The sequence below is a fragment of a genome, unplaced genomic scaffold (assembly GCF_019419815.1).
Source record: "Pyrus x bretschneideri cultivar Hongxiangsu unplaced genomic scaffold, Pyrus_bretschneideri_v1 Contig38, whole genome shotgun sequence".
Lineage (NCBI taxonomy): Eukaryota > Viridiplantae > Streptophyta > Magnoliopsida > Rosales > Rosaceae > Pyrus > Pyrus x bretschneideri.
The window spans coordinates 1,293,134-1,305,507 of record NW_025999701.1 but is presented as its reverse complement, the minus strand read 5'-3'; the positions used below and the strand labels follow the sequence as shown (position 1 = coordinate 1,305,507).

General features: G+C 34.6%; 1 protein-coding gene across 1 annotated transcript; it reads left to right on the top strand.

Annotated features, from left to right (window-relative positions):
* Window positions 1-7,942: 7,942 nt before the first annotated feature.
* On the top strand, window positions 7,943-12,343 carry LOC103946581 (probable galacturonosyltransferase 12). Its single transcript, XM_009357305.3, has 6 exons — window positions 7,943-8,264; window positions 10,155-10,207; window positions 10,300-10,455; window positions 10,625-11,215; window positions 11,321-11,623; window positions 11,736-12,343. The coding sequence occupies exons 1-6, from the start codon at window positions 8,054-8,056 to the stop codon at window positions 12,018-12,020; spliced, it is 1,599 nt and encodes a 532-aa protein (XP_009355580.2). The 5' UTR covers window positions 7,943-8,053; the 3' UTR covers window positions 12,021-12,343.
* The last annotated feature ends 31 nt before the right edge of the window (window positions 12,344-12,374 follow it).

Sequence of the window (12,374 nt, the reverse complement as noted above, 5' to 3'; positions counted from 1 at the left end):
TTCTTTGGTTTTTCGGGGTTCCAAAGGGACGAAAGGACAATAGAGGGCGGGTAGATACACCATTGGAGTTTTGGGAGTAAATACTGTATTGGAGTTATGGGAGCTCAGTAGTTGGTTTGAGATTAGGATATAATCGTTGTCAAGCATATGGCTTTATAGCCAGTTTTTCTTTGGCCGTAATGTATTAGAGTCTCAGAAACCTAGAATAAGCAACACAAAGAGAAATGAAAATCATCGAGGGACGATAGGAAGCAAGGAAAGAGAAGGACACACGAACAAGAAAAAAACTTGTTTTCTATGACATCTGATATAAAGTTCAAACTGAGGAAAGTGTGATTAAACTTCCTGCTCGACCTTATTAACTCTTCTTAGTTTACAACAATGTGAAGCATGTCTTTGTTTTACCCGGCTTCCCAATATTCAAACAAGGACAAGTCGAGTATGTATCCCAGGTTCCTACGGCAACAGACAAATATGTTCTCCATCTCCTAGTGGAAATCATGAAATTTGTCCATATTACTTCCCGTCCATACTGTGGGAGATGTGGAATGGTGTCCCGAGACTGCGACAGAATCATCGGCAGTGCATATAAATCGTAAAACTAAGTAACCATAAGCCAAAATTTTCCAGGTTTATTGGATGACTGATCCATCATATTTCTGGTTGTTGAAATGATTGTAGCTACACAGCACCAAAGAGACACCAGTGTAAGGACATGCGTCTTTTTTTGGACCGGTCTCATGCAAAACAAGGATTAGATGTAGTTCCCCAAACAACAAGAGCAGCTTAAATATCATATATAGAAGAAAACAAACCTTCACATACAGTTCAATGAGTGCATAGTTGCTCAGTGGTGGTGAAAATCGCTAATTTCCATTAGATCAGTTTAAATTCCAAGACTTGTGTAGAAGATATATTAAATCATACTCATCTAATGACTACATGTTGGTGAGCAAAAATGCACTCTAGAACAATTGGTCTTGATTAAGTTTCTTCTTCGAAATGGGGTTTTAAGTGTTTTTACTATGAAAGGAATTCTTAGGGGCTTATATTAATAACAACCATAGGTTCAAGTTCAACCCTAATATAAACTCCGAAGTCCACAACTCATTTATCAGCAAACTACTTGTACCACTTAGTTGAAACCTGAATTATGTCCTAAGTGTTGAGAATGAGTCCCGCATTAAGGGGAGGAATGATCTTGCATGGGTTTATAAGAGGTTGGGCTACTCACCATATTGCCAACTGGTTTTATGGTGGAACCTCAACTTTCTTCATGGTATCAGAGCAGGTTGTCTCACGTGTAAAGTTAAACGGCTACACATGCTTCACATCACCTCGTTGTGTTGTCATCATATTAGGCTTGAAAATTCGCCACACGTGAGGGGACGTGTTAAGAATGAGTCCCACATTGATGGGAGAAAGGACCTTGCATGGGCTTATAAGAGGTTGCGTTAATCCCCATATTACCAATTGTTTTTATAGTGGAACCTCAACTTTTTTCACTAAGAAGTTACCCTCCCATTTTTTTTGTTGGAGGAGGATTCTCTCCCATTTTTTATAGAGATAATAAGATAAAAAGCAATGTGTGAGAGGAGGAGAGGGAAGGGGATGAGAATAGAAGGGGAGAATCCTACTCCTTTTTTGTTAGACTTACTACTGCAACTACCAACGACACCCAACTACAAATAAATACACCCAACAAACATGATTTTTGTTAATATTTTTAAGGTTTGAGATTTTCTAGTATGCACCAAATATATAGTTGTACACCTCGGCATCCTTAACCGTTGGATAATTTTTTTATGAGTAGAACACTTGATAATCATTTCATTTTTAATCTTTATTTTTTTTTATTACAAACAATAATTTAACTTATAAGATGAGGGAAGGTTTGAACCGGGACGCAATAGGTTGAAGAGGAAAACCCTAAACACCATACCAATCCACCACTTGCTTCAGTTTCATTTTTTTAGTTCACTTTTTGGTCAGTTGTTGGAAAATGAAAACTGAAAATCATGGCCAAACAAGTTTTCATTTCTTTTTCTACAAGTGAAAAGCGAAAACGAAATGGTTATTAAACGGACCATAAATCTTTAACTACACATTAAACCATATATTAATCCGATACATACAATACACGATAGAACAAAAATAGAATTCATTATGACCCCTATAGAATGTTAAAAATTTGCAAATTAGAACAATACAAAGCAAAAGAAAATAATACAGCTGAACCGGGTCAGTCAACAATGACTTGAAACCGGGATAGCCATAGTCATACCAGAGAACATGTGCAGAAATGTAAAGCAACATCCCAATGCCGTACGTAGAATCCCAATGTCGGGACTTGTCATTTGCAATCAAACACGCCAGCAGCTAGCAGTTTGGATCATGGATGGACCCATTTTGTTCGGAGGAATGTACCGAGGGGTGTAAATGGGGAGATAATATTATTCGTGCTCAAGTTCGAAACCTCATGCTTAAGACCGGCTTCGATAATAATTCAAGCTCGAGCTCGGCTTGACTCATTTGTAAACTAAACATGAGCTTTTGATTGGCTTTTCTCTACTCATTCTTTAAACAAGCTCAAGCTCATGTTTAGTTCGACTTAATTTTCATAAAAAATTAATAAATAAATTAGTAACAAAGTGTTGGTATTAATATTGTAAGTGTATGAGCACAAAATAATAAGATAACTACTTAAAAATGATTGCATATTAAACGTGAGCTCTTGATTGGCTTTTCTCAGCTCATTCTTTAAATAAGTTCAAGCTTAAGTTTAGTTGGACTTAAGTTTCATCAAATTCTAATAAAATTATCATAATACCAAGCTGCTGATATTAGTATTGCAAGGATATGTGCATAAATAATAAGTTGAATTGCATATCCAACAAAAGTATATACGAGTTAGTGGCTTGTAGCTTACTTGGTTAAGAGCATTTGTTTTTGCATCTGAGGTTTCATGTTCGAATCCCCCTTCCCGTAGTTTAAATGTATCTAGTGTAGATTATCCTATCATTTGTTAAAAAAAAAAGATAAAAAGATACGAGTGGTTCATGAGTTTTGTGAGCCGAATGTACCAACATACCAAAGCTTAAGCTGTTGAAGATGTGCCCTAAAGGCTAATCAAGAGATAAAATTTTATAGGCACTTCACATATTAAATTAATTAGTTTGATCTAAGAGCAAAGTTTATTGTCATCTCATTAAATGTTATACGCTTAAATAATAAGTCTTAAGGAACATGTAATGGAGAGGATAGATTCACGAGACTTTTCTTTCTCATACACATATTCTAAATGTTCCTAATTATAGGATTGTTAATTGGGCATTGATAATCCGATAAGATTAGTACATAGTATGTCTTCTCTCTTCAAAAAGCGATTGATCTCGAGTCATTGGAGTAAAAGATAATAAGGCAAGTATGTAGGTGTTTAATAAAGAGTGATTTCACTGAACACGATCAAACAGAAGTTCTTGTACTCATGTGATATGAGGACTCACTAATTAGGATAACGCAAAATTGTCCTTTGACTTGAGACACCACAGTTGTCTTGTTGATATATCTTTGGTAAATCGATGATGCGTCATAAGCCTAGGGTTTGCTTAGGGCATTGTTGGGATATTGATTTATTCACAAAGGCATGTGAATGTACAACAAGAGATCTCTAACTTTCAACTATTGAACAAGAATATTCTATGATATGATTCAAGCGTCTCTGGCCATATCACATGAATATGATTTAGGAAGTGTATTCCAAATCAGATTCAAGAGAATCATAAATAAGAAAATCACATTGAATAATAGATATGAATAAACTATCAACCAAACAATGTGATCAAGAGTATTGATTTAGAGAATGATCGTATTTCATTGTAATTTCAACTGAATAGGTTCTCAGCTTCTTATGCTTATTTGGGGTAGCCATGACATACTACTAGGTATCATTCATGACTTGTGGAAGTCCTGAAGATTAGAAATCACTAATCTTCATTAAAGAGAGAATTGAAAAAAAGATAATTTTCAATTCACAATCAATTAGTAAGAGTTCTAATCGCTAATTGTCTCACTAATTAGAACCTAATAAACTGTACACTGTGTAAGGTAGAGATTAAAGAGTACAATAGAATTGAGTAAGTGCAATTAAATGATTTAATTTTTTATTGCTAGGATTAATTAATAAGTTCATCAATCAAACGAATAGGTTCATATTAGACCTTGAGTTAGTTTGGACATTGAACCATCAAGTTCATTAACTTAAGTTGTATGACAAACTGAAAGTTAAAAGGCATAAAGGCCCAATGGCCAACTATAGAAAGAGGGGGTTAGGTTTCTCATTTAGTCACTCAAGTTTGAGGGACTATAGAAGGGGAGTTATAACCTTAGCCTCACTATAGGGTTTTGTTAGGCAAAATTGTGAAACATTTCTCTCTCATTTTCTCTCTACAAGGCCGGCTTATAGGAGAAGATTCACTAGCATCAATCTTCCTTCTAGGTTACTTATCTCCTCTTCTCATGTCTCCTTAGTAAGGAGAAATTAGAGGTTCCCTCACTTGGAAACTTTGGAGATTCTATTCATCATGAATCCATGGAGAAAGAAGTAAAGGAATGAAAGCTCTCTCTTGGACAATTAGCATTTGCGTATGCAAAGAGAAATCTATAAACGTATAATGGATTTTCAACTCTTTCTTGTAAATTTGAGTTGAGTCATTGTTTACCACACTACTAGGCCTTGAATTTTACGGTTAAAAATTATTTGAGTGCGTATGAACATGCTTCTTGATAGGGATTTTACTACCTGCCAAAGTAGGGATAAAATCACACAAAATACTTGTAAGAGAACAAGGTTGTTGTAGTATAAACGGCTCAAGTAAGGTTGTTTTCCGCTAGGATTATTTAAAACAATTTATGAAAACCCTAATCCTAGTTAATTATCTGAAAGTAAAGATTGGAAAATGTTGATTTCGAATTTAAAAGTATTAAAAAAAATTTAATAAAAGTAATTTAGGGAAAGCAACTAATAACCAATTAAAAAGGAAACAAAACAAAGAGAAAAGATTTTGAGAAACAAATTTGGAAAAGCACTAGGGTTCCACCGTCACCCTAACAATCCTACGTAGTTCTTCTAATTCCTTATGAATTACACATGCATATTTTGAAGGTTAGGTTTTCCTAAAGTATGCCCTATTTGGAACCCCCAATATAGAACGTATATCTAACTTGCAACCCGTCTATGGCTTTCAGATCGAATGTGAACATGCAAGACTCATTAAGTTTTGTGAAAACCTTTTGAAAAACCATGTAACTCGTAAAATGTGTTGTCCATGCTAAGTAGTTACACATGTTAACCACAAGAAGCCTTAGTTTATTTTAAGGACAGCCTTCCACCAAAATTGCATCAAATTACTTTTCTAAATATCCTAATGTTCGTGAATCACTAAGACAAATAGATAGTTTAAAGCACAGTGATTAACAATCCAAAACTTGCATGCATAAATTCATAAGAAAATTAAAGAGACTACATATTCTTGCTAAGGATCATGGCCTCACCCTAACAAAAATAATTAGTTACACATATTCATAATTAAAATCAACATAATTGTATTAAACTAGAAAAAAAAAATGAAAACACCTGAAAGTATAAATCTTGAAATCTCTAAGCTCTAGCCAAAATCTTCTCCCAAAAGTTGCATACGTTCTACCCAAAAAAAAAAACCCTAGGTTTGCCAAAAGGCTTATTTATACAACTCTAATTAAAATCATCCTAGTAAAAGGTCTTAGAATAAAACTAGGAAACCTAAAAACTTGAAATAAACTAGGAAACATAATCCTAAATTAACTTGGTAAATTCACCTAGAAATCTGTATAGCCATGTTTTGGACCCAAATCAGCTCCAAAACTGGCCCAAAATTGCTGGATTTAAAGTTTAAACTATTCTAAGTAATTCTCCAGAAGGCCACGAACTCATCTGAGGTCATCTTAGGCTCCAAAAATGTAATTTAAGCCCAGAACTGTCACTTTCCAGTAATGCGCACTGCTCCTTTATTTAATCGTCAGAAAATAACCGCTTGGTAGAAAAATCCCAAATTTTGACACATAAACATCCTCCAATTTGAACCACTCCAAAATTCGTCTATTTAATCATGTTTTTCTTCAGAAGAAGTTGAATGTCCTATATTGAAAATATAAAGCAAAATATCAAAATTCTACCAAAATAATTACCAAATTATACTAAGATTAAGGTAAAATATATAATATAATATTGACTCATCATTTCTGCCTTATAATTGTTAATAACTCTATTTATGATGTTCAAATGATCTTAATTTTGTCAAATTTTCCCTTCAAAACCTCAACTCATTTTTTCCAACGATCCCAATATTTTGGTCAAGCTCAACTCGTTCAACTTAAGGACTGAGCTTGAACGAGCTAAACATGAGTCGGCTCAAATTGTTCGAGCAAATTTACAACCCAATTATGTTACTGACTAGATTGTTGATTGCTTTACATGCATAGGTAGTGTCAACCTCTATTCCAGAAGTAGGCGGAAAGACATTCACAAGTATTGGAATTATTGGATAATTTGTTTCGTTCTCCCATATGGCATTTGTATTTGCTTTTATCATCCCTTTGTTTTTTCATGGGACCAATATACATTAATTTGCTATCATATTTGGCTTATCATGAATACCTCCAGGAAGTATTGTTATATTTTAGATGATTTATATGTGGATATTTAACGACAAAATAAATAAATTTTTTTTATTGACGAAGATGGATATAACCGTTAACATATAGAAAATCTATTACTCGGTGGATATGGTTATGGATAATCCTCAATGGTTAATTTGCGGTTATGGATATGGTTAGTTTTCTTGGTTATGAAGATGGATATAACATTTTCGTCTCTAAACCGAATCTTTGCCATTCCTAGTGATTAGGGATTGCATCCAAAGTCTTCCTAAACAGAAAGGAAAACTAATGGAAAAAAGTTTTGAAAACTTTGAATTTAACAATAAGGACAAAATAAAAGGTAAAATTGAATAGTACCAAGATTGATTTTTTAGTGTAAAAATGTGGTTTTTCGTTAAAGTGAACAGTAATGAAAGCTTTTCATTAAAAATCCCTAAATAAAATTACCTTGCCCAAAAGTGTGCATACTATGTGAAAGGAAAAGATAAAAATAAATACCATCTATGAGTTTTGCAATAAAAGGTCCTATTTTCCTTTTCTGTTTGCAATATGTCGGGTGCAAATAGAAATACTCTTAACCAAGACTGTTGCAGTTGGTAGTCAAAGGTTCAAACAATGACAAATAGGAAAACTAGCAATGAGGCAATTACAAATTTTTACAAATTACAATTGCTTGAAAATAAATATATATATAAGTATCAAATGTTCCTGCAATTTCACTCCAACAACCAAAAGCCCATAGAGAGAGAGAGAGAGAGAGGAAGAGTCATTTTCCATGTAGAAGCCCAGTTCTGTCAAACACTCTCTTTCTCACAGTCCAAGCTCTTTGAAACAAGAATCTCATGTGGAGGCAAAGCCAAGCAAACACCAAACCAAACATTGAATACGTTAATATATTGTATTACATATATATATATATATAATCTATATATAATTAAATTTGAAACCTCGAATGAAAAAGTGAACACTCATTGAATGCTTTATTATTTTGTTATCTTTTATAATTATAATTATAATTTTGTTCTCTCATCTCCCTCAACTTCCCTCCTTCAAAACAAAGCCAAACCCCCAAAACCAGAAAAGCAAACACGACCAGTCCCATGTCTCTGTCTCTTTAACAACCCTCTCCTCATATATCTCTCAACATGTATAATAATACTATAGCCCAAAAACTAAGCAAGGTTAGGTAACAGATAGCTACCTTAACACCCCCTCCCCCCCCCATCAAAACCCTTCCTTTTACACGACATTGCTTCTTGCAATTCTACTCTGTCCTTGTTTGCCTGATCAGACTGGAATTTGCCATTTCTCACCCAAAAATTACAACATTTTGGGTGTCCTGAGCAAAACAACAAAAATGCAGCTTCACATATCACCCAGCCTGAGGCATGTCACAGTGTTTCCGGGGAAAGAAGTGAGGGAGTTCATCAAGGTGAAAGTCGGGTCGAGGCGGCTTTCGTACCGGATGCTCTTCTACTCCATTCTGTTCTTCACTTTTCTTCTCAGGTTTGTGTTTGTGATGACTGTTGTGGATACCATTGACGGAGAAAGCAAGTGCTCTTCAATAGGTATGTGCATGTACATTCAAACCTAATATTATTCTAGCAACTTTGGTTTCAGGGTTTCCGATTACCAACCTAAATAATTTATTAGCGAATTCGTGTTTAAATGTGCAGTTCATATTTAGAATTTAACAACATAACATGTCGAAATTAAATACAATCTTGTAGATAAGAAAATAGTTCCTATACAAAAGGTAAAGAACAAAGTACATAGTTAAGATATACATGGGAGACTTATCATGGGGTGTTCAAAGTACTTTGTTATTATCTAGGTTTCATGTACAAGGATGTCATTTTCTGTCTTGAAAAAATCAATTGCAGGCAAATAATAATACAATAATAAACTTTGGTGATCGACAATTGGCTTGTTTAATTTATTAAGTCTTTGGCAACAAACAATGATCTGCTGGGGAAAAATTATTCGGATAACAAAGATTCTAATCACTATATCAACAAGAGGAACTTATAACATTTACCTTTTTATTTTCTTTTAGAGATATTTGGAGTATTAGTTTTTTAATTTTAGTTTAATTGGAGCTTCAGTTTCTAAAATTAAAAGTTATGAGTATTGGTTCTTAAACTAGTTAAAGCCTAAATCAATAGTCTTTTAAGTAACTACGTTACAATTTTCGTAAAAAAGAAAAGAAAAGGATTAACGTAGAAAATAAGGGATCAAAATTCTAAAAAAATTATCCAGAAAAAAAAAATCATTACTTAAAGATGTGACAAGTGTCAAGCTCCAATTAGTATAAAGTTTCAAGAACAATCCTACAATTTTCTCTTGCTTTTGGTCATGTGCTACCCAATCTACTGAACTATGCCAAATTAATTAAAAGTAGGAAGTTTTACTTATAGAAACAAAAATACAAAATACATTTCATAGAACTCCATTAGTTTTGAATTATTTTCAGGAGATAAAATCTCAAACCTCAACAAATCTAGCCAAAAAATAAGCAAATCAAAATATTAAAATTTCATGACATCACCTATCACATAGATATTGCTCCTCTCTAAAATAATAATAAAATTAAAAAAAAAACTAGTGTTTCTCGAAAATATAGTCCTATAATTTGTATATACGAGTAATTGTACCTTAAAAGTATCTCTAATTATTTTAAATGGTACTGTTATATGCAAAGGCTCAAAGCTCCATTCAGGATATGATAAATGTGCTTCTTGCAACTGTTGTCTCTGCAGCATAATAATCTATCCCAACACTAATTTTCATTTTTTTAACCCATAAATTCCGAGCCATCAGATAAATAGCAGAAGACAGCAACCTGCACTCCCTTTTATTTTATTTTATTTTCTTTATAATTAGGTATATCCTCAGTAATTTTCTCATTAAGTTTTGTTGAACAACTGAAAATTTCATATGATCTTGATAGTCAAGTAAATATGTGGAATGACAGACATGAATCTCATTTTCTTTATATACAAAAATTAATATAATCTCTTATTATATTTATTTATTTTTAAATAAATGTTTAAAGCTAACTTGGTTGATCGACGTAGGCTTGCTCCTCTTATTTTAATTTTTCTCCTCTTATTTAATTTTTCTTAAAATTACAAATTCTTATTTGTTTTGAAGTGTCTTATCTCTGTATTTTATTACAATAATAATGATTTGAAGCCATCCCACTCTGGCTGTAGGCTTGATCTTTTAAAAATGTTAATTTTCTTCATCATTTCACTTTTTTTTTTTCAATATTATTAACTAGTTAGTACTTGAACGGTCGTGTACAATTTTTTTTTTAATTAAACACATTAATTGGATAAGAGATCTCTCATTTACAAGTGAAGAACAACATCAATAGACTGTAATATTAAGTGGTAATTAAACACATTATTATTTATATTTATTTTGTAAGTCATAATTTTTGTTCTAATGATTAGGTTGCTTGGGGAAAAGACTAGGACCAAAGATTTTGGGAAGAACAGAATCAAGGGTAATTTCGTAATCCCAACTTCTGGTTGAAGAGATATTGTTTAATTACTTGATTTTATTTTTGTCTGTAACAATGTAATTAATTTCTGAAAGGTCCCAGAAGTAATATACCAAATATTAGAAGAACCCATCGGCAAGCATGAATTACAAGGAAGATCTGATATTCCTCAAACCTTAGACGAATTTATGGTTGAAATAAAGGACGGAAAATCAGACACAACGACCTTTGCTGTCAAGCTCCGAGAAATGGTACTTCTTTTCTCAATATTTTGGTTTTCCGAAAAGTAATCAATAACACGTATATGTAATTGGCAATAAAAATCTGATAACTCTAGGGTCGCCAAATTCCGACCAAATGATGTCTCATGTACTTAGTGCAAGAGTATCTTGAGTTAATAAGACAGTGCAAAATTTTCAGGTCACACTTCTTGAGCAAAGAACCCGAAATGCCAAAATCCAAGAGTATTTCTACCGGCATGTAGCGTCAAGCAGCATACCTAAACAGCTTCACTGCCTAGCCCTGAGGTTGGCCAACGAGCACGCCTCCAATGCAGCTGCTCGCCTGCAGCTCCCTTCTGCTGAGCTCGTCCCTGCCCTCGTTGACAACTCCTACTACCACTTTGTCCTTGCTTCCGACAATGTGCTTGCCGCCTCCGTTGTTGCCACGTCCCTTGTCCGTAACTCATTGCGCCCTCACAAAGTTGTCCTCCACATTATCACAGACAGGAAGACATATTACCCGATGCAAGCGTGGTTTTCTCTGCATTCGTTGTCACCTGCCATAATTGAGGTCAAGGCGTTGCACCATTTCGATTGGTTTACAAAGGGGAAGGTGCCAGTTTTGGAAGCAATGGAGAAAGACCAAAGGGTGAGGTCGCAGTTTAGAGGCGGGTCATCGGCCATTGTGAAGAATAATACTGAGAAGCCTAATGTTATTGCAGCAAAGCTGCAAGCACTTAGTCCCAAGTACAACTCACTGATGAATCATATCAGAATACATCTACCCGAGGTACCATGTTAACTATGGTTTAGTAGCGTTTACGACAGCTTATAATGCTTCTATAAGCTTATTTTGCCTACAATTTGTGCTAATCTACACTAAATTTCGATGCAGTTGTTTCCTGGTCTTGATAAGATAGTGTTCTTGGACGACGACATAGTAGTTCAAACTGATCTTTCACCGCTATGGGATATCGAAATGAACGGAAAGGTCAATGGAGCAGTTGAGACATGCAACGGAGAAGATAACTTTGTGATGTCAAAGCGGTATAGGAGTTATCTGAACTTCTCTCATCCTTTGATATCGAAGAATTTCGACCCCAATGCATGTGCCTGGGCTTATGGCATGAACATCTTCGACCTAGATGCTTGGAGAAAAACCAACATAAGCTTTACGTACCACCATTGGCTTGAACAGGTGAAAGAAGTTTCAACTTTATAGCTTTCAAATTTTCGCGAGAAGAATTTATCGAGATAATGCGTTACTATCTTCTAAATCATCCCATCTTATGATTCGTATCTTTATGCAGAACTTGAAATCAGACCTGAGCCTTTGGCAGCTAGGAACGTTGCCCCCCGGCCTAATAGCATTCCACGGTCATGTCCAAGTTATTGATCCGTTCTGGCACATGTTGGGACTGGGATATCAGGAAAACACAAGTTCCGCTGATGTAAAGAGTGCTGGCGTCATCCATTACAACGGGAGAGCAAAGCCCTGGCTAGAAATTGCATTTCCAAAACTTCGGCCATTTTGGGCGAAATATGTCGATTTCTCAGATAAATTCATCAAGAGCTGTCATATCATGGCAACCTAAGTTGGGTTTTCAGAGGAATATGTCGAAAATGTTGATGATAAAGAGTGCATTGTATATGAGGCAAAGGAAAACGAGAGAGAGTTCTTCCCCAATTCACGGCGTTCAATACTTCTTAATGCAAGATGAAAAAACAGCACCGGGCATCTGATCAGCAGGACTCTCTTCCCTCAGTGCACATTCCTTCACCTATCACCCTGTATTCCTCTTTCCTTTTTCCCCATACGCTGTGATTAGAACTTCCGGTCATAAAGTCTTGTTTAACAACAAGATGTTAGATGTAGAAAATGCAATAAAATGCAAGACAACGTACTTCTAAGACTCAATGAGAACTGCGACCTGACAAATGATAGGATA

Excerpts from the sequence above, each read along its gene's own strand:
- LOC103946581 (XM_009357305.3), top strand. The coding sequence starts at position 8,054 with ATGCAGCTTCACATATCACCCAGCCTGAGGCATGTCACAGTGTTTCCG. Across the intron at positions 8,265-10,154 it reads AAGCAAGTGCTCTTCAATAG|GTTGCTTGGGGAAAAGACTA; the intron begins GTATGTGCATGT and ends TCTAATGATTAG. Across the intron at positions 10,208-10,299 it reads TGGGAAGAACAGAATCAAGG|GTCCCAGAAGTAATATACCA; the intron begins GTAATTTCGTAA and ends AATTTCTGAAAG.